The sequence below is a fragment of the Chlorocebus sabaeus genome, chromosome 21 (assembly GCF_047675955.1).
Source record: "Chlorocebus sabaeus isolate Y175 chromosome 21, mChlSab1.0.hap1, whole genome shotgun sequence".
Taxonomy (NCBI): domain Eukaryota; kingdom Metazoa; phylum Chordata; class Mammalia; order Primates; family Cercopithecidae; genus Chlorocebus; species Chlorocebus sabaeus.
The window spans coordinates 29,018,573-29,041,693 of NC_132924.1; the positions used below are offsets into that span (position 1 = coordinate 29,018,573).

Genomic DNA, 23,121 nt, shown 5'->3' on the forward strand with positions numbered 1-23,121 from the left:
TAGCATTTTGCCTGAATATGACACTCTAACTGAAATTTTATATTCTTGCAATTTTGTTTTTGGCTTAGGTCCCAAACATAGCTTCCTTAAAAACATAAAAAGTTAGTAAAGCTTCATAAATAATAGAATTCCTGAAGTCTAACAAAAATAAGATTAGTAAAACTAGTATTTATAACTTAAGTCTTTCTTGTTATATTACTCCATTGATAAAACAATAGAAATCATAGACTTATTTTTCATTGTTCCAAGTAGCAGATGGAGAAAAAGTGAAATTCTGCCAGATAGAGTTTATAGTCTTGAATTTTAATACTTAGAATCTAGCAGTGACTTGAAATTCTATTGTCATTTGGTCAAGAGTCATTCATCTTTATGCAAATACATTTGCATTAGAAATGGCTATATACCTACAAAGTATGCATTATGCTGATATATGTAATAACCATAAAATGTATTTTTTTCACTTTTTTTTCAGATTTCAGTTATCCTTAGTTTCATTTTGATGTTTGGAAATTTAATGTACTTATCTTCTTATTATTCTTCATCTTTGTTAATGACGTGGGTAAGTGTTTAGTTCATAAAGCTGGTCTTTTTTAACCTACCAAATAGCATGTTTTCCTGTCTAAAACAGTTATAAGAGAATAAATAGGCCCTTTCCTGATTATCATTCAACATGATGCAGTTCTTCCCAAGCAAACCTTTTTGTCTATCTTATCCTTGAAAAATATTATAGTAGGAAGTTTTTCTTTTTAAGACAATGCCCAAGTAAATATTTAAAAATTATCATAAAGTAATAAGACTTACTTTAAACATATCCCATTTTATGATAAAAATGACTTCTTTCTCCTAAGTCACTTGAGGAGGTTAAGTACTCATTGCAGTGACACTGCCACTGCCCAAAACATTTTTGGAACTCCTCTGAGTTTCCTTCACAGATACGGCACATTCTTTAGAATGTCTTCACTGATGGCAAATCTTTGCCTTTCAAGAGTGGATTTGATTTTTGGAAATGACCAAAATTTTGTGAATATTTTGTGTGATTGGGCTGGGTAATACAGATCTTGCTCAAACGATGGTGTGACAGTAAAGTCATAAAATCAATTATTTTGCACCTATAACTAAATTATTTCTGAAGGCAGTTTAGAAAGTGTAGTTCCAAACTACTTTGAGCAATGGCAAGAGAATTAGAATAAGTGTGTAGTCTGCTCACAGGAACGACATGGAATGACACTCATTTGGATGTGTGTTTGGAAGGGTGGTTTAGTGAATCAGTTCTATTACACTGTAGTCATATTTCTGATGTCTATAAGCCAGAACCTAGAATATTCTCCTCTACCTCCCATCGCCACACTGATCAGAAATGGTACCAACTACAGTAATGCCAAAATACAGCACTTTTCCATGTATGATGCAGTGATTTAATCTTTTGGGATTGCCCTTATGTTTTAACATTTTTGCTTTCCATATCCTTTTTCCTTCATAGTAATTAATCCCTCCTCTTTCTCTCCCCCCAAAAAATGCTCTTTCTTTCCAACTGTTTCACCATTACAGAGTAGAGGACTCCTAATAGTGTGCTCATCTACCTCTTTTAATGAAAACTTTTTTATTTTGAAATATAGTACAGATAAAAACTGCACAAAGCAAATGTTTTGTGTGCTGACTTAGTGCTGGCTAATACTGATGAGTACAGTCTCCCCTCAGTGTCTGCAGGGATTGATTCCAGGACACCCCCAACCCCTGTGGATACTAAAATCTGCAGATGTTCAAGTTTCTTATGTAAAATGGTGTACTATTTACATATAACCTATGCACATCTTCCTATATACTTTAAATCATCTCTGGATTACTTATAATGTCTAATGCAATATAAATACTATGCAAATGGTTGTATACTGTGTGATTGTTTTTTCATTTGTACTTCTTAAATTGTATTATTATTATTTCAAATATTTTCTATCTGCTGTTGGTTGAATCTGTAGCGATTAGAACCCATGGATGTGGAGGGCTGACTGTGTTATGTATTATGTGGCAAACATTCTTAAACTACCATTATATCAAAATTATAACTTTCTAAGCAAGTGTAGAAGCCCTCCATGTGACCCGTCCCAAAGCACTCCCTTGTACTGCCCTAAAACAATAATGACTGTCTTGATGGCTATGATAGTAACTTTCCAGCATTCCTTTATAGTTTCATCACTTAAGTTTCTCTTTTTAGCTACAAGTTTCCTGCATATCTGCCTGGTTTTATCCTCATGAAATTTATTTGTTGAAGAACCGGAGTCAGAATATGTGGAGGATTTCATGGTCCAGATTTTGCTTTTTGAGTTCTTGTGGTGTAGCTAAGCATGCTCCTTTGTCTCATGGTATAGCTTAATGTATTAGAAACTGGATCTGATACTTGGATTGCTTCACGCTTGATCACTTTGGCAAGTCTATAGTATTGTTCTTCCATCAAAAGGCACATAATGTCTCTCTTTATGGTACTAGCCCTCAGTGCCTTATGATGGATCAGTTAATTCAATAGGGATTGCAAAGTGGTCACATTCTAATCCGTCATCTAAAGTTCATTTAGGAAAAGTTAAGTAGGTGTTGATTTACCTCTTTATTTGCAAGTTTTACAAATAATGAATTGATTCCCTGTCATCTTCCAAATGTGGGCTCTTTGGGCTGTGCATGTGTGTGTTTTAAGTTTCATTCGGAACATAGGGATTTAAACATTTTTGATGTATTTCAAGTTAATTGAAATTATTATCTTTACTCATTCTCAGATTGTTTCTTTGTTGACCAGGGGAGCCTCTTTAGGGTTCTCCTGAGTTCTCTGACGTGACCCTGTGGTCTGATAGCACACTTGTGTCATGTATGACAGGTTTTTCCAGGTCTCTCTTGTGGACTCCTGTCCAAACCTGGAGGAAGCCATTCCTGCAAGACACCCTCCTCGCCTTTACTGGGGAAATAGTGTTTTAAGACTGCAGTCTGGGACCCAAGGATACTCACTGCTACTGAGTAGGTCATTGTTTCTAGGCCTTACTAGTGGGCAGAGCTAGGAAATATCATAGGGTGCAGGCTCTCTCTGTGTAAAAATCTGCCATGAAAATATGTGTGTGTGTATGTGTATGTGTGTGCATGCATTTATGGTAAACTAGCTCACAAGTTCTGATGGATATTTCCAAATCAAATTCAAGAATATAGGGTTTTTACTTAACTCTTTTTTGTTTGTTTGTTTCTCTTGGGTCTCAAGAAGCCAGGGGATGATAGAATATCACATATCCAGTTGCCTTCTCCCAAAGTGTATGCATGAGAATTGCTATACTGCACCACGCACATGATTATGAGAAATAAAGATTTTTTTTGCATATCCTTTTTTCATTCTCTTCACCCATTTTTAAACTAATTCTGTATCTGTATTGTCAGAACATAGAGTACTGAATACTGTACTTTCTGCCTTATCAACCTTATTTCATGTTTTTATGTGAACAAATACGCGTTTATTTATCAGCATTCTTTATGTCGTTATCTCCTAGTTATCTTGGTTATTTTAGTCTTGTTCTACAAGAGAGTTCGTTCAATTCTGATGTGTTTGTCACAGTTTGTTTTGTCACCTTTTACTTGAAAGTGAAGTTGACTCTATGTAAAATTCTTGTCTCTTTCATTTTTACTTTTTCTTTTCTTTTTTCTTTTTCTTTTTTCTTTTTCTTTCTCTTTTTTTCTCTTTTGAGACAGAGTTTCGCTCTTGTTGCCCAGGCTGGAGTGCAATGGTGCCATCTTGGATCACTGCAACCTCCAACTCCTGGGTTCAAGCAATTCTCCTGCCTCAGCCTCCCGAGTAGCTGGGATTACAGGTGCCCGCCCCCATGCCCTGCTAATTTTTGTAGTTTTAGTAGAGTTGGGGTTTCACCATGTTGGCCAGGCTGATCTCAAACTCCTGACCTCAGATGATCCGCCCTCCTCTGCCTTCCAAAGGGCTGGGATTACAGGTGTGAGCCACCACACCTGGCCGTCTCTTTTATTTTTTTGTGTTGAGTACTTGTTTTACTTCTGTTCAAAACGGTTGCTATTAAAAGTGTTGTAAGTTTTGATATGTTATAAACGTATCACTTTCTCTTGAATACTTTTTATCTTATTTTGTTTTTACTCCTAAAAGTTTCTTCTCTTCACCTTTTATAGCTCTTACGGCATTATTATTAGTTCATTTCCTCATATTCCTTCTACTTTAATTTTTATGTCTGAAATTATTGTTTTATTTCAAATTCTTTGATTTCTGTCAGCTCATTTCTCAGTTTTTCTAATTTTGATTTGTGTCATTCTTTCACATATTTTAATATTTTTAAATGTCTTGTTTTAAGTGGCTCATTTTGAAATATAGCTTTTGTTTAATTATTCAGTCTTTCATCCTTAAGTAATGGTGTTAGCCATAGGATTTTGCAGAGAAGCCCTTTATCAGGTTGAAGAAGTTCCCTTCTGTTCAGTTTGCTGAGTTTTTTCAAAAATGAATTTTGAAGATATGATATAATCATATAGTTTCTCTTTTCTGTTTTGTTAATGTGCTGCATTATATTGGTTGATTTGCAAATGTTATAGCATCTTTGCATTCCTTGAATAGACCTCACTTTGGTCATGCTGTATTATTATTTTTTGTTGGATACAGCTTTCTAAAATTGTGTTTATAATTTTTGCACCTAAGTTCATGACAATAATTGGTTCATAGTTTTCTTATGATGTCTTTGTCTTTTTTGGCTACATGGCAATGCTGGCCTCATAAAGTGAGTTATGAAGTGTTCTCTCTTCTCCAGTTTTCTGAAGAATTTGTGTAAAATCATTATGATTTCGTCTCTAAATATTTGGTAGAATTTACCAGTGAAACCATTTAGAGTTTTCTTTGTAGGAATGTTTTTAACTACAAGTTCCATTTCATTAATAAGATATAAGGCTATTCGTGTTATCCATTTCCTCTTGAGTGAACTTTGGTTGTATCTTTCAAGGAATTTTAAAATTTTACTTATGATGTCAAATTTATTGACAAAGGCATAATGTTTTCTTTCTTTTATGTATCTATAGTATCTGTAGTGATAGTTCCTCTTTCATTCCTGGCATTTGATGTTTGTGTTCTGTTTTTTTTTCTCTGATCAGTCTGGTTAGAGGTATATCAATTTTATTAATTTTCTCAAGGAACCAGCTTTTGGTTTCATTGATTTGCTCTACTGTTTTTGTTTTCTGTTTCATTGATTTCTACTCGATCTTTATTGCCTCATTTCTTCTGCTTACTTTGGGTTTTTGTCTCCGTTTTTTCTAGTTTTTTTTTTTTTAAAGGTATAAATCTAGGTCATTAACTTGAGACCTTTCTTGTTTGTTTCTTTTTTAAACACAGGTGTTTAGTGCTATAAACTTTTCTCCAAGCACTGCTTTATCAGCGTCCCACATATTTTGATAAAGTGCATTTTTAAATTTGTTTCGTGTTATTGTCATACATTTTACTGAAACATATGATACAGAAATCTCAATAACTTTTTGTTTTTATTTAAACAGTAAATTACCTTTTAAAAGTATTTAAAAATTTTAAAACATTATATATTTACCCCGTAGTTACATTTTCGGTGCCTTTTTACTTGTGTACAGCCAGATTGACCTACTGTATTTCTGCTGTCTGAAAGACCTCCTTTAACATTTCTTTTAGTGCAAATCACCTGGTCATGAAATCTTTATTTTGCCTTCATTTTTGAAAGGTATGTTTCCTGGGCGTAGAATTTCAGGTTAACAGCAATTTTCTTTAAGAATTTAAGAGATGCTGCTTGACTTGTCCTATTGTTTGCATTTTTTAATTATGAAATCTGTTGACATCCCTGCGCTTTCATCTGTAAATAATATGTTACTTCTCTAGCTGTTCCCAGCTAGAGATAAGATTTTCTGTTTAACACTGATTTTGAGCCGTTTGTTTATATAATGTGCCCTACTATAGCTTTCTTTATGTTTCTTGTATTTAGGATTCATTGAAATTCTTAGATCTTTAGGTTTACAATTTTTATCAAAATTGGAAAAATTTTGGCCATTATTTCTTCAAATATTTTTCCGCCTCCCCACCTAACTTTCACTTAGGGACTCTCACTACATGCATATTGGGCTGCTTGAAATTGTTCAGTGGTTCATGGAGCCTTTGTTTATTTTTGTTCTTTATTTAATTTTGGATAGTTACTATTGCTGTGTCTTCAAGAGTTCACTAGTTGCTTTTCTGCAGTATCTAACCTGTTGTTAATCACATCCAGTGTGTTTCTCATTCAAGTCATTGTAGTTTTCATATCTAAAAGTTCATTTTGGATCTTTGAAGTATTTTGTGTCTCTAGTTAACATGTTCTGTCTCTGTTACCACTTCTTCACCATGTGTAATACAGTTATAGTAACTGCCTCAGTGCCTCCACTTGCTAATTCTGTCTGTGTCAGTTTCAATTAATTGTTTCTTCTCCTCATATCGGGGTTGTGTTTTCCTGAGTGTTTGCATGCTTGGCAATGTTTACTTGGATGCCAGGCTTTGTGAATTTTACCTTATTAGCTGCTGAATATTTTCTTACTCCTGTAGATAGTCTTGAGCTTTTTCTATGATGCAGTTAAGCCACTTGAACATAGGCTGATCTTTCTGGGCCTTGCTTTTAAGATTTGTTAGCTGGAATTAAAGTACTGGTTAGTTTATGGCTAATATTGCTGCACTCTGAAGCAAACTCTTCCATGTAGACTACCTGATGTGCCCTTTGGCGGCACCATTTTATATTCCCACCAACAATGCATAAGCATTCCAATTTTTCTACATTTTTGCCCGGACTTGTTACTTCTGGTTTTGTTTTGGTTTGGTTTGTCTTATAATGGCCATCCTGACAGGTTTGAGGTGGTATCTCATTGTGGTTTTGATTTACATTTCCCTGATGATTAGTGATGTTGAACATCATTTTAAATACCTGTTGGACATTTGTATTTATTCTTTTGGGAAATGTTTATTCAAGTTCTTTGCTCATTTTTAATAGAAATATTTGTGTGTGATTTCTTTCTGCTATATGCATCAGAGATACTGGCCTGTAGTTTTCTTGTAGTATCTTTTTCTGGATTTGGTATCAGAGTAGTGCTGGCCTCATAAAATGTGTATAGAAGTGTTCTCTTCAGTTTTTTGGAAGAGCCTGAGAAGGATTGGTATGAATTCTTATTTAAATGTTTCATAGAATTCTCCAGTGAAGCCATCTGGTTTGAGGTTTTCCTTTGTTGAGAAAATTTTTATTTATTTATTTATTTATTTATTTTAATAATCTCCTTATTATAGGTCTGTTGAGTTTTTTGTGTGTGTTTTCATAAGTTACTCTTGGTAGGTTGTATGTTTGTAGAAATTTATTTCTTATAAGTTATCTAATTTGTTGGCATATAATTGTTCATAGCTGTCTCTATAATCTATTTTGCTGGGTATTTTAGTTTTTTTAGGGTGAGAAAGTAAATGTGGTTCCTATTATACAAACTTGTACAGAAGCAGAAGTTTCATTCTGATTGATTTTAGTTACTTTGGGTGAAACATTACCATGTTTCAATGAGGAAGAAATATATATATATATAATTATACTCAGAAAATATTCCCCACTATTCCTTCCAGCCCATTCTCTCCACCTTGCTTTTCACCCTGTTACTGCCTATTCCCTGTAGATAAGAAATCTCATTAGTTTTCTGGTTGACCCATTTAGTTGGGCTTTTTTGAGTACTAATAAATGTTACATGCATATTTTTTATATCTCCTCTTCTTATATTAAAGATAGTCTTTTGCACTTTTTTTTTTTTTTCATTTAACAACCTATCCTGGATATCAGTTCATAGAGATTTTCCTCATTCTTTCTGGTGGTTTCCTAGTGTTCTACTGTGGATTTACTGTCATTCAGTCACTCTCCTATGTCTGGTCATTTACGTTGTTTCCTAAATTTTGCATTTACAAACCATGTTGCAATGAGTAATCTGATACGTTTATATTTTCCTATTGGAAGTTTAGTAATCCTGGCTCACTTTGGGAATTTCTACACCAACAAAATGATACAAAATTCGAATCCAAATCTAAATAATATGCAAGTCCAAGAATTCAGTTTCTCATGAAAGCACTGTTTTCACCCCAAACCTGCGAATAAACAAATAACCTATCAACTCATAGAGATGGTAGGTGAAGTATTTCTAGTCACTGTGTGTCTTAGTCAGTTTGGGCTGTTATAACAGAAGTACCACAGACAGGATGGCTTAAACAACAGGAATTTATTTCTCACGGTTCTGGAGGCTGAGCAGTTCAAAATCGAGGTGCCAGCTGATTTCGTTCTTGGTGAAAGCCCTTTTGGTGGTTTGCAGACAGAAGCCTTTTTGCTGTGTCCTCACACGGTAGAGAGACATCAGCTGTCTAGTCTCTTGTAATACGGGCACCCTAATCCCATTTATGAGGGTTTCACCCTCATGACTCAGTTACTTCCCAGAGGCCCACCCTCCAAATACATCACATGGGGGATTAAAGATTCAGTCTGTGAATTTGAGGTGGACACAAATACTCAGTCCATAGCACTGCAGGTGTAGTTTTTGAGGACCCTAGCTTTGTGTATTAGTCTCAATTCCAACTTCTTACCTTGCATATACCAAAGGCCTCTTCTGCTGCCCTCCCCTTACAATACAAGCCTGTAGTTGTAACCTTATTCTACAGGCCTTTATAAAGACTGCCAGGGGTGGTGGTTCTCTGCTAATTAATATTGTATTTTTAAAAATTCACCTTTTTGCTAGCATCACAAGTTTCCTCTCTTTTACATCAGTAAACATTTTTTAAACATGTTTAAATATTTTGTTTGGCAGTTTGGAGAGGAAGGATTTTCATGTTAGTTTAGTTCACTAATGTTGCTGGATAACTCACAGACTTGCATGGATGCTGTCATATGCTCATATACCATTTACCTTTGTAGAGGAATTATCCTGCAGAAAATGGCCAGGGTATCTAAGTGAGGAAATAACTTGATTCAAGAGGCAGCTTTTTGACACCCAAACCATTTAACTCTCACCTCAAGGAAATTTGCCATGTCCGGAATTTGAAAAATAAACAGTTAAGGAGGAAAATGGCTGGTGATAGCTGAGATGGAACAAGGTAGCTATGTAATTTTTGAAATGTACCATTTATACAAAATGTAAATGTTAATTGAATTTAATTGTTTCATTTTCCCTTATGTGCATTTTAGGCAATAATTCTAAAGAGAAATAAAATTAAAAAACTGGGAGTATCTGAACTCAACTTTTGGGTAAGATTCAATGTTTTTAATGCAGTTTATTTAAATTCTACTTTTTATTTCTATAAACTGAACACAGTTAATATGCTTTAAAAGGCTAATGATTTATAGTTAATAAATAGCTACTGTCTTATAAATAACTACTATCTAAGGTAGATAGATACATAAGGAAATAGTCCTTAGCAAGGACTAGAAATCATTTTCAAGAAGTTAGCGCACGTATTTCACAACTCACTTCCAGGCCACTCTTCCTTTATGTTTCATCCTACTATATCCATACAGCCTTGCTTTTTAACATTTGTTTGTCTTGCATTTCTCTCTTTAGCTTCAATTAACCTTCCCTTCAAAATAACTCAAGTTTGTAGTTTCTTTCCAGCTTTCTCCTTTTCTTTCCTCGGCATCTATCCATCATCTATCTCTCTCTCCTTCTGCTTCCAACTTTAGACTCTATTACTTTTGTACTTTTAACATTTTCCTTACAGTCTCCCAGCCCCTTCTAATTTGAACTCAGCCAGTACCTAATTTTTGTTTGGCTTCTTCCCAAATATGCAGATGGATGGCCCATATTACTTCTGTGGTTTCCTAGTAAAGTAAGTTATTAGGTAGGTAGTGCAACTCTTAAATTCTCTTAATATGAGATAGACGATATTCTTTTTCTCTGGTCTGTCATGTACTTCTATTAAAAAATAAACCCTGGGCCACACACAGTGACTCATGCCTGTAATCACAGCACTTTGGGAAGCCAACGCAGACAGAGAGCTTCAGCCCGGGAGTTTGAGACCAGCCTGGGCAACATGGCAAAACCGCATCTCTACAAAAAATAGAAAAACTAGTTGGGCATGGTGGCATGAGCCTGTGATCCCAACTACTCAGGAGGCTGAGGTGGAAGGATTGCTTGAGCCCAGGAAGGTTACAGTGAGCCATGATCACCCCACTGCACTCCACCCTTTGGTGACAGAAGAAATGAACTGTATGTTTACATGTTATATATTGAGAGGATAAGTTTGGAAATGTTGCAAGTTGAGGAGGTAGAGAAAGTTTCTACCTACAATACAAGATAACAAAATGGAAGGAGTTGCTATTTTCTCCTTGTTGGAGGCATTTTCCCATCCTTTATGGCGAAAATATAGAAAGATTTGTCCTCTAAGTTGTTGAATGAATGACATGATGCTTTTTTTGTCTTTTATTATTCTTTGTTGGTTCTACCAATTTGACTCTTTACCCAGGTCACCTGTCCTTAGGCATGCAGGCTTTGTAGAAATTCACATATCGACATTACACTTGTAATATATAATTCTTTCACTTCAGAAAAATTGAGCAATTTAGTAACTCAAAAGAAGGTCAGAATTTCAGTTGCAAACTGTTGAAAAATGACAATAAATAGAAGAGTGTCCATAAACATCAAAAAAATTCTGCCAAGGCTGCACTTAAAGGAACATTTGCTGTCTTCATTTTCAACGTTTTCAGTAGTAGACTGGAAAGAACATGAATTGACTAAGTTTTAAATTCAGGAATATCAAAGAAACAAAAAATCTAAGTAGGGAAAAGTTGAGATTTAACCAAATGTTCAGCTTACATATTTTTTACGCCTCCCTAGGTATTATTTTCTGTTTTTAGCTCTGTATATCTTTGGCAAAGATAAGTATTTATTACACACAACCTGAACAAGGTATTTTTAGATCTAAGTGATTCACTTTAGAGTTTAACGTCAATAGAAGCACATTCACTGTTTAATGGGAGACTCCAGTTTTTGGTGGCAAGGTAATTATTGAATTGAGCTCATGCTGAAATTTACAAAGGGGAACTTTGTGTGTGCCATGAGGCATGAGAATCATTACGGGAAGGGAAGTGGAACCTCCAAGATAATCTAAAGCTCAGTACTCAGGCCAGATAAGGATAGTATGAGAAAGGATATTCTTACTTGTGAACATAGATTCAAAATTTCACCTCGATTAAAAATATTTGATACACACAAAAGTATAGAAGATTAGTAACTCAAGAACAGCCATATGATAAAGATAATCCATTTGTGATAAAACTGGCTTATTCTAGGAATCCAAAGATGTTTCTGGAAAATCCAAAAATGTAAGTTATCATACTAACAGATTAAAAGAGAAAAATATCTTATGATCATCCCATTAGATGGAGAAAATAAAACTCATAAAATTGAACATCCATTTATAATGAAAACATGTAACACAATACAAATAACAGTTTTCTTAACCCAGTAAAATTCTTCAGCAGTCACTAATCTTACCAATAATAAGGTATTTAGAGTGTTCTATTTAAAATCAAGATAAAGATAAATGTGCTTTTTCACGTTTTATTAAAGTCCAAACTAGCCTAGTAATGCAAGAAAAGTAAATAATAGGAAAAGGAAAGGAACAGAAAGAAGGAAAATTTATTATAGTATCAATATTTACCTAGAAAGAATAAAATTATTGATAAATTATTAGGAATTAGAAGAATTCAATACCATGGCTAGATTTAAGTTTAATATTCAAAAATCAGTTGCATTTCTATTCTTTGGCAACAAACAGAAAATATATTTTTTAAAACTATGCCTTATGTATTAGGAAGAAAAATGCATATGATCTGAATGAAACTAACAAAATACATATAGTATTTGTATGGAAATTTATTTTAAAAATTCTAAGACATAAATAGAAAAATAAAACATATTTATGTGTGTGAAGGTTCATGTAATGCAGTTCTCCCCAGCCGATGTTCAGATTCAAAGCAATTTCAGCCAGATTGTCTTGCAGGTCACTTTTCACTAAATGATGCTGGAATAGTCTATCCATATGAGAAAAACTGTATGTTATACACAAATATCAGTTCAAGCCCAAGCCGTTTTGAATGTTCCTAAGCTGGATGTCTTTTTGACATGTCTTTATAAATTTATAATGCTCCAGGCTTTTCTTGATTTTCCTTGTGCTAGCCTTGGAATCAGCCATTTTTTCCAAGGAGCCCTGGTTCCTTTTAGAGGAGAATGGTATTTGGAAACCAAGACCTGAGTGGTATGTGCACTCATTACTACCAGTGTGTCCTTGTTTCTAGGCCCTTTCACTGCACATATGTGCACGTGTGTGTGTATGAAATCATGATTTCATAACTAGAGCTCCAATCCCAGCCCAATGCTATAGAAAGGCAGACTAGTTAGGTACCTCAGAACTCACAGAAAAACACCATAGGCTGCCATCTCCTGAAACTCTATCCAGTGGCAGAAGACACTCAGAAAGAGGGTCCAGGGAAATGCTCTCCATCCTGTGGGTCTGGTATCTACTGTTCCCTCCAGGGAGGCTGCCCATGCAGGTAGCAGCAGCAGGGATCTAATAGGTGCCCTGCTCGGACTAGGCAGCCCAGGAAAGAGCCCTCTGCCCTCTGCCCTCTGCTGACCCCCTACCCCACAATCCTGATGTCTGTACCTTCCACCTCATGGCAACAGGACTTGGGAAGTACATTCTTCCTGTGTCGGCAGCATTATTTGGGGCGGAGACAAAGTACCAGGGCACCAGATGAATCAAGCTGACCAGAATAGCACTAGCACTGCAAAGGCTCTGAACACTAAACGTCATTGTAACTATAGCACACAGAAGTAGGCCAGGACTTGCGTGATAAACCTAAAAACAAAGTGACTCTCTGCTGAAACAGAAATTTAAAATAGGAACCACAGTCTCTAACATAATATAAAAAATGTACTGGACACAATAGAAAAACCACTTATCATAGCAAGAATGGAGAAAATAGCAAACTTGAATGAGAAAAGACAATCAACAGATGTCAACACTGAGATGAATAGGATGTGGGGATTATTTCACAAAGGTTTTAAAGCAGTCTCATAAAAACACTTCAGTGAGCAGTTTTAAATACTCTGGAAGGGAATGAAAAGGCTATAAAATCTCACTAAAGAATTGTTGTTTTTTTTTTTTTAAAGAACAACTTGGTGATTATAGAACTGAAAAATACAATAACTGAAATTAAAATTCAGTAAATGGACTTGGTAGTGGAGTGAATTTTACAGAGGAAGCAATCAGTGCTCTTGAAGATAGAACAATAGAAATCTCCCAATGTAAATTGAGAGAAAATCACAGGAAAAAGGACAGAGCCTCCGGGACCAATGGAGTAGTAACAAAATATCTAATATTTGTATCATCAAAATTCCAAAGGAATGGAAAAAGAGAGTGGGGCTGAATAGTATTTTTACAAGTAATTGCTAAAAACTCCCCAAATTTGGTGAAAGACACACCTGCAGAGTGAAGACACTGAGCGATTCCCAAGTAAGACAAACCCAGATAAATCCGTGCCAAGATACATTATAAGTTAACTTTTAAAACGAAAAGAAAAACATCTTGAAAGCAGGTATGGAGAAATGACACATCACCTACAGGGCAAAACTGACTTGAATTGTAGCAGACTTCTCATGTGAAACTAGGGAGGCCAGAAGGTTGTGGCAGAACATTTGTCAAGGTGAATTACATATCCAGTGGATGTTTCCTTTAGGAATGAAGGGGAAATAGACATTCTCCAATCAAGGAAAATTAAGACAATTTGTGGCTAGCAGAGAACCTTAAAGAATGGTTAATTGAAATTCTTTTGTCAGGTTTGTTGAAGATCAGATGGTTGTAGATATGTGGTTTTATTTGTGAGTTCTCTATTCTGTTCCTTTGGTCTATGTGCCTGTTTTTGTACCAGGACCATGCTGTTTTGGTTATTGTAGCCTTGTAATATAGTTTGAAGTCCAGTAGCCTGAGGCCTCCAGCTTTGTTCTTTTTGCTTAGGATTGTCTTGGCTATATGAGCTCTTTTTTGATAGCGCGGAATCAACCCAAATTGCCTATGAATCACAGATTGGCTAAAGAAAATGTGGTACATATACACCATGGAATATTATGCAGTCATAAGAAGAAATGAGATCATGTCCTTGACAGGGACATGGATGGAGCTGGAAGCCATTATCCTCAGCAAACTAATGCAGGAAAAGAAAACCAAACACTGCATGTTCTCACTTATAAGTGGGAGCTGAACAGTGAGAACACATGGACACAGGGAGGGGAACAACACACACTGGGGCTTGTCAGGGGAGGGTAGTGGGAGGGAGAGCATCAGGAAAAATAGCTAATGCATGCTGGGCTTAATACCTAGGTAACGGGTTGATAGGTGCAGCAAACCACCATGGCACATGTTTACCTAAGTAACAAACATGCACATCCTGCACATGTACCCCTGAAATTAAAACTTAAAAAGTTCTGAAAACAAAAAGGAAATGAAAGAAGGAATCCTAGAATATAGGGAAGAAATATAAAACAGCAAAATAGATACACAGAGGGTAGATATAATAGACTATTCTTCGTATGAGTATTTCCTTTCGTGTACTTTTTTCGCTTTATTTTGTTATTCTTTATTTAGATTTTTAAGTCAAGGATTTAATTCATTTATTTTCACTCTTTCATTTTTATGGATAAAGCTTTTGAGGCCATGAATTTTCTCCTTATCCTTGCTTTAAATGTCTTCCTTAGTTTCCATATGGAAATGGTATTTGCCTGCCATGCTGCTGCCATCATTCTATTTTTCACCTTTCTGAATCTGTTTTTGTTTGTCTTCCCTGTGTCTGTCTTTGCTTTGTGAGATAATGTGAAAACCTTTGTTGTAAGTTTTAGTGTATTTGACTATATTTGCTTTGTTTCTGTATATGATTCTCTTTTAAACTTTTTGTATTTAGGAAAGTTACTATTTCCTCAATTATTGCATATTTGAAACTTTTTTATAACTTCTATACTTAAATGACAGATTGGCTAGCTATAAAATACTTGATTCTCACTTTTTAAAGTTTCTTAAAAATGCATCTACACCACTGCTTTGGTTTGTAAGTTTCATTTAACAAGTCTGATGCTAGCCAAATTTTTCTGTCCCTTATAAATTATGTGACTTTTGTGCCTGGAGGTTCTGAGGAATTTTTCTTCATTTTTCATAGTTCTACTGAAAGATGTCTTGAGTTAGTTTACCATACCAGATTAATTTTTTCCAGTATCCCCTGGATCCTTTCTAAATCCCGATTCATGTCTTCTTTTATTTCTGGAAAGTTTTCTTGGATTATAATTTAAACACTAATTTTGATTCATTGCTGTGAGTTGTTTGTTTGTTTGTTTGTTTTTTCAGGCGCTCCAGTTGTAAGTATGTGCCTTTCTTCCATTTCTGCCACGTTCTCTGTTCCTTCTCACTTCTTTCTCTGGTATCATTTTCATTCTTCATTGTTTTAGTGCCTTTACTTCAATTCCTTCATTAACTTATTAGAATTGCTTTTCTTTTAATCATCTTGTGATTTTGTTTTTATTTTTGATCATGTTCTTCTTTTCTTCCATTCCCTTTCTATGTCTAATAAACTCTTTCTTTCTTTCTGATTTTTTCCCCATTTCTGTTCTTGGTTTTTGAATTTCTTGTTTAAATTGCTTTTTAAATATTTCTGAATGCTCGTTTGAGGATATTTAATTCAACTTTTAATTCTGCATAATTTTCTTCTGCTTTGTGAGATTTTATCTTTCAGTGGTGTGGATTTCATTAGCTGAAATATTTGACTTTCATGTTTGTTATCTTCTTAAAGAAGCTCTGGATATTTATATAGGCATTTTTTCATCTAATAATTATTTTGTGTTTTCTAGTCCAAGTGCAAACCTCTTCTGAAAATGTAGCATAGTGTGATTTTTTTCAACGAATAACTTTTTTTTTTTTTTTGTGCGTGATGGCAGTAGTGATGGATAGTCTTTTGGTTTGGGTTCTCATTTTTCCTGCTGGATACTTTTTCCTCCTTGCACTCCCCTTTTTATTATCCTTTCTTTCTAGAAATGATGGCTTTCTGACATCGGTGTTTTTGTCCCTACTCACTCTTAGGCCCTGCTCTGTACTCCCATTTACCAATTTCCCAGGGCTCTTTTTACACATAGGGTGGACTTTTCTCTTTCTTCGGTTATTTTAGTTCCAATTTTGACCCCTGTCTTTCCTTTTCTTCTTTATCCTTTTGTGGGTCTCCCCTCATTCTCTGCAAAGGCTTAGGTCAGGGACTTGAGGTATAACTCTATATATTCGTTGCTTCCTTTCTGATTCATAGGTAATTTGAAGTTTGTGCTGTCACCTTTTTTCCATATATGTGGTTGTACTGTTCTACTTGGTTGATATATGCAAAGATTTGAATTTAGGCTGCTGTAACTTTCCCCAGGCTAACCAGAAGTACACAACTGTTCCCTTTTTAATCAAGGCTAGTCAAAAAATAAACAACAACAACAACAACAAAATAGAAGCCTCATTGCCAGTTCTAGTTCATATTCCTCTTTCTTAAAGGAAAGCTTAAATTTTCACATTTCAAACTGTTCTTTCTTTTTTTTTTTTTTTTTTTTTGAGACAGAGTCTCGCTGTGTCGCCCAGGCTGGAGCGCAGTGGCCGGATCTCAGCTCACTGCAAGCTCCGCCTCCCGGGTTTACGCCATTCTCCTGCCTCAGCCTCCCGAGTAGCTGGGACTATAGACGCCCGCCACCTCGCCCGGCTAGTTTTTTGTATTTTTTAGTAGAGACGGAGTTTCACCGTGTTAGCCAGGATGGTCTCGATCTCCTGACCTCGTGATCCGCCCGTCTCGGCCTCCCAAAGTGCTGAGATTACAGGCTTGAGCCACCGCACCTGGCCTCAAACTGTTATTTCTTGAAGATGGGCTCATATATTTCCACAGGAGTGGTGGAAGAACTTTTAAGGTAGTGTTTTGAAAAATGGATTTTCAACTGAGAAATAATATTTGGAAACAAACACATAAACACTCCTTAACAGAAATCAAAAAGAAGTAAGCTTTTAAAACTTCCTTTAGATTAGGATATATATAAGCGGCCACTTTTTCGACACACACAGGGTTTTCTCTTTGTTCAAATCCTCCCTCCCTCAGTCTCTGTATGGGGAGCTTTTTTCTTCTTCTTTCTTTCTTGCCTATTAACCTTTTCACTCCTTAAGACAAAAAAAAAAAAAAAAAAAAAAAAAAATTTAGGATATGTAGAATTCTAGTGTTGCTATATATTTCATACCAGTGTCATCAGTTTTAATTCTTTGCTTTTAAACAAGATTTTCTAAAGGAAATTTTTTTTTAAACCTCACCATTTATATCTCACATAATTAAAATTTTTCTATGTCATTTATAGATATAATTGAATACTTTAACTGGGTGATTTGTAGTTTTCAATACTGGACTTCTCTTTTATTTTCTAGCTAATTCAAGGTAGTGCCTGGTGGTGTGGAACAATCATTTTGAAATTTCTGACATCTAAAATCTTAGGTGTTTCAGACCACGTAAGTACGTTTTAGTTAAAACATAAAAGTTCTTATAAATATGTAGCTGAATGAAAACTTTGAAGCCATCTATTCTTATCTCTTCATTTTACAGAGGTTAAGTGTCTTCTTTAAGGTCTCTAGACGAGTTATTGGCAGAGTCAATAAGTCAATAACTGCAAGTCAAAAGTCTTGAAGTTCAGTGATAAAGATCAACCACTAAAAAGAAAGAATATTCATCAATGCTGACTTGGCCTTTTAGGAAAAAAATACTAATAGTTTGTTAAGTAGTTATTTGTTTATATTTCAGTTAAAATAGAAATAATTAGTTGTTTACATCATAAGTTATCCATTTATGATGTTATTGCAGATGTTAACATATGGGAGGCTGTCCTCAGCTTTGAAAATACAGAACTCTTAAAATCTCAGTGTTGTTTTATGTATTTATAACTATGGACTAAAATCAATGTATGATTTGATGTTTTAAGGCCTTTCTTGTTACATAAAAAGAGAATGTTAAAAATTTTTGATCTTTTCATTTTCTAGGAAATACATGCAGAACATTTCTCTCTCATGTGGTATTTCTGTTTGTTAATGTCTTAAAGAGTAGCCCTTTTCAAGGTCTAAGTCCCTGCTTAACTAACTGGTTTAGGGAATAGAAAACAATGCATGAATCTACTTTTTATTTCTAGCATTTTCTGTTTAGAAGTAAGCATACATGACTGTATCATACAATAATCAATTTTGAAATTTACCTCATTTAATGCTATCCAGTTAGGGCCCTGTTTGATGCTGAAATTATGTAGTTTGACAAGGGGTTATAGTATTACTTCTCTAAAAGGTCAAATGCTATCTCTATATAACATGCAATATGTTTATATTACATAAAATTTCTAAATGTAAGCGTTTGCCATTTATTGCTAGCTTTGCATGGTGGTTTATTAGTTTATTTGTTGCTGCTGTTCTCTGGTATGTCTGATCTATTTCCCCATTCTCCTTTCCTTTTTATTATTTTTAACTTTATTATATATGTCTTATGATAAACTGTATTTAGACCTTCTAAGTTACTTATTTATCTGTTAAGTTTGTTCATGATTATGTTTCTTGCCTTACTTCACACTTACTTCACATTGACCCTCAGCTCTTTACAAATTTTTTTTTTGAAACACAGTCTCACTCTGTCACCCAGGCTGGAGTGCAGTGGCCAATCTCAGGTCACTGCAACCTCCACCTCCCAGGTTCAAGCAATTCTTGTGCCTCAGCTTCCTGAGTAGCTGAGATTATAGGCACATGCCACCACGCCCGACTAATTTTTGTATTATTGGTAGAGATGTGGTTCCAGCATGTTGGCCAGCCTGGTCTCAAACTCCTGACCTCAAATGATCCGCCTGCCTTGGCCTCCCAAAGTTCTGGGATTACAGGTGTGAACCACCATCCCTGCCCTACAAATTAAAAACAAACAAAAACAATACAAACATGCTTCCTTGGTAGTCCTGAGTGACTTCCTTTATGTGACAGTTATGAGGAAGACCTGAAATTATAGTGGTTTGGTTAAATTACTGTTAGTCAGCAGGCCTACTCTAAATTAGAAAAATGAAGTGCAACTCTAAATTATCCTTGAGTACTGGTAGATTAGGAAAAATAATTGAATGAAAACCACTCGTAATCATCAAACTTGTTATAAAATAATTCCTATCCCTATAAAATAATTTGAATTAAGAGTTTACTTGCCAAATATTTTCCTTTTTCTGGCCTTCTGAAGATACTGTGGAAAAATAATTGTCTCACCAAGAGCAGGTTGTAAATAATCAGTAGAAAAATAGAAGTTCTGCATTGGGCTTGGTTGTTGGTATCTATTTTTAGCCTTAGAGATCAAATAGCTAAGTCAAAGATCAAAGTGGTATGTATAATTGTGGTAATTCTTATGAGGATCAGGTCTCATATTCAATGGTTTGAATATATGTCTGTAAAACATCAAGAAGTACCAAATATTGTCATCAGTCTGTGAGGCTTTGTGAAAGTGACAATGCACAGAAAGCTTATGACCTACAATGTATGTTGAAAGAGGTTAAGTAAAATACTTTTTCATCATAAATTGTCTTATTATAAAGGGTAATTAACTCCATGGTGGTTTCTTCTCAGCAGATATTGATTTTAACTCACTCTTTATCATCTTCTCTTTTTTTCTGACTTCTTTCTACTTTTCATTTTTCATGATATTTCTCTTTATTTTCAGTTAGCTTGAGAAGTCGGCACATCATATATTTGGTTCACTGTAGTTTTGTGTTTTCTTAGAGGGATGTCTAAATATATTGGATTTATCTGGTCTATAAGTTTTGTTATTCTTATATCAATAAAGTATTACTGGCTATAGGCTATACTCATTTGTATAATTTTAATTCATTTTACTTTATTTTCTCCCAGATTCACCTGAGTGATCTTTTAGCAGCCAGAATCTTAAGGTATACAGATTTTGATACTTTAATATACACCTGTGCTCCTGAATTTGACTTCATGGAAAAAGCGGTATGAATGTTTCTTTTCTCCTTCTCTACTAATAAGAGCTTTTGCTCTAGTTTTTTTTTTTTTTTTTTTATCTGGAACTCAAAATTTTTACTCAGAAAGTCAACTTATTTTATATTTTTTTACTGTAACTTTGCTAATCCACCTTCCTCACTTGTATTTTTGTTTGTAAAATAAAAAAAAGATGGCCTTTATCTTATAGAGTTATTGATGATGGTTAAATGAGATAATCTGAGAAGTGTTTAACATACAATATGACCCATAATAATTACTATTACTACAAATCAATTTTAATAATCTAGGCCAATAAGAAATATGGGACCATTCAGGAAAAAGTCTCAATTCTTGTTTCTGTTTTTAAGAAATTCAGTTTTATTACAGTTAACACACCAAATATTGTAACATTTTTAACAAGGTGTTACCAAGAAAGGTATGCTACTGATGAGTTTTAATGAACATATAAAAAATCGTTTTAAGTGTATGCAAAGTATTATTCTTTTTAAAAAGTTCATGCCATAAAACTTTAAAATATAGGTTGGACGTGGTGGTTCATCCCTGTAATCCCAGCACTTTGGGAGGCCGAGGCGGGTGGATCACTTGAGGTCAGGAGTTTGAGACCAACCTGGCCAATATGGTGGTAACCCCATCTCTACTAAAAATATGAAAATTAGCCAGGCATGTTGGTGCATGCCTGTAGTCCCAGCCTGAGTAGGAGGCTGAGACAGGAGAATTGCTTGAACCCTGGAGGCGGAGATTGCAGTAAGCTGAGATCATGCCAATGCACTCTAGCTTGGGCGACAGAGTGAGACTTTGTATCAAAAAAAAAAGAAAAGAAAAGAAAAAATATTGGCCTCTTGGTAGAATCATGGAACACAAGATCAGGAAGGGCTCCTAGAGGCCATGCCATATAGTTCTTTCATTTGCAGATAAAGAAAAGCTTAAAAGATTTGCCTAAAGCACACACAAGCCAAGATCAGGACATGGATTCTAATCGATTCTAGAACTCTCAATCCAGGGCTCTTTCCTCTATATGTAGCTTAATTGTTTCCAAAGAATGTAACAAAGTTGCTACTGAATTGATTATTCCTTGTGTAATCATTATGAATTATGATTAAGTGGTATATAATAAAATTTTACATTCTTCTCTTATCCATCCAATCAATCATCCATTCATTCAGAAACTAGTATTGACCACTAGTTATCCGTGAGGCAGTTTGCTATAGCACGACAAAGAGGAAAAGGAACTGGTTTCTTGCTTTTAAGAAATGTATAATTTAGTTACATTGTAAATTACTCCTTATCACAATAACAGGTCATCAGAATTAGTTAGCCAGTGTCATTTCTGTATTTATTCATAGTTTTAGTAATTAACTTTGGTTAGCTTTCTTTCTTGTTAGCTCTAGTTTCACTAATGAAAATGATGGAGCTATGTAGTACAGAAAATTACAATGTAGGACCCAGGGATCCGTAAACACACATTTTAAAACTTAGTATTATGTAAATTAAAAAAGAAAAGAAAAAATAGATATAGCAATTCTATTTTTATTAAAATAGTACATTTTTCATTAAATTTTTGGAATACTTTTTATAACTATTTTTATAATTTTAATTATTTTATTAATGCATGGAAGAAGATAAATATATATTTTGCTGGTGACAAAGAAATTTTACCTTTTACTTTTAAGGAATGTTATCATGGCACTTAGTTTGACTTAGATGTTTACTAATTTAATGTAAAATTCGTAAGTAACTATTTTGAATAATTTGGTATATTTCAGACTCCGCTGAGATACACAAAGACATTATTGCTTCCAGTTGTTATGGTGATTACATGTTTTATCTTTAAAAAGGTATTTTTAAACCAATTATTGTTTGTTTTTGGCATCAATATAAGGACTATAATAATGCAAATTGCTCAGAATTCCATGTTATTTTTAGGATGAACTCTTTCTCTCTCTCAAAGTTTGTTTTTTATTTAGATATTTCATTATTGATCTTTTTATAAAAAGCCATGATAAAAGGTATTCTTATTTTTTCTTTCAAAAGATACATACCAGTCACCAGCTGTGTATCAAGGACTACATTAACATTGTAGGTACACCCGGACAAATAAAATGTGGCCACTCCTGTCTTGGAACTTACAGTCCTGGATTATTGGGGGTGGGGGTGCAGACATGAAGCAAATAATCGTACAAATGTCTAAAGAATTAAAATTTTTATAGGTACTATGAAAGAAAAGTCCAGTGACAACAACATTAATGTCTTTCAAATACAAAGCACGGTGAAGTCTTGATCTATTTTGAGTGGGCCTGCGTAGAAGAAATTTGTATAGCTAATTAAAAAATATTTTTCTACATGTTCACTGTTTCCATGACAGAAGAAAATGATATCTCAATGAAAGAAATAATCTTTAAAATACCACTGGTAGGTTTTCTTGGTCTGGGTAGAGTTTATCTAAAAGTATGGTTAAAGACAGTGGGGTTTTATTTATTTATTTATTTAGCAGTCTTGAGCCATCTTTATATTATTTACAAGCTATCTTGTCTTAAGCCAGTATATATTTATTTTATACTTTTAAGCAGATAACAATAATGTGATTTCCCTACCACTATACCAGTTGTGTTCTTGTTGAAAGGAGTTTTCTGTATTTAAAGTCAAATTGCATATGTTCTATATGTAGTTTTAGTTGCCACACTTCCCACTCCTTTATTTACACATAGATGTGAATAATCTAAGAGTGAGAAAGGTGTCTCCTTTGACATCTCTGTTGTTTTACCCTTGATCCAGTTCCCTGGGGACCATGTGGAAAGTCAGGATAAAGGAAACAAGCAGGAATGAGTAAAATGTGAGCAGGTTTACTGCCCTGCATCCTTTCGGCCCATGCTGGCTTAGAATGAAGATTTTCTCTACTGACCTGTTTCTTTTCCATCAAGGCAAAATGTCAAGTTATTCTTATAAGGCTCCACTTAGAGGGGCCAATGCACGAATTAACTATTCAGCGGAGAGTCAGCCAATGTGAGAGAAACTGATAGCTAGAT

The 23,121-nt window shown here is 34.6% G+C and overlaps 1 protein-coding gene across 1 annotated transcript in view; it reads left to right on the forward strand.

The window, feature by feature from the left end:
* The window catches only part of LOC103226296 (probable C-mannosyltransferase DPY19L2), a 97,732-nt gene that overhangs the window by 38,460 nt on the left and 36,151 nt on the right, over positions 1-23,121 (forward strand). Inside the window, exons 8-12 of the mRNA XM_073008973.1 lie at positions 473-559; positions 9,213-9,272; positions 17,501-17,581; positions 19,985-20,086; positions 21,862-21,933. Of these exons, the coding sequence (XP_072865074.1) occupies positions 473-559; positions 9,213-9,272; positions 17,501-17,581; positions 19,985-20,086; positions 21,862-21,933 (402 nt within the window). The remainder of the gene's footprint in view (positions 1-472; positions 560-9,212; positions 9,273-17,500; positions 17,582-19,984; positions 20,087-21,861; positions 21,934-23,121) is intronic.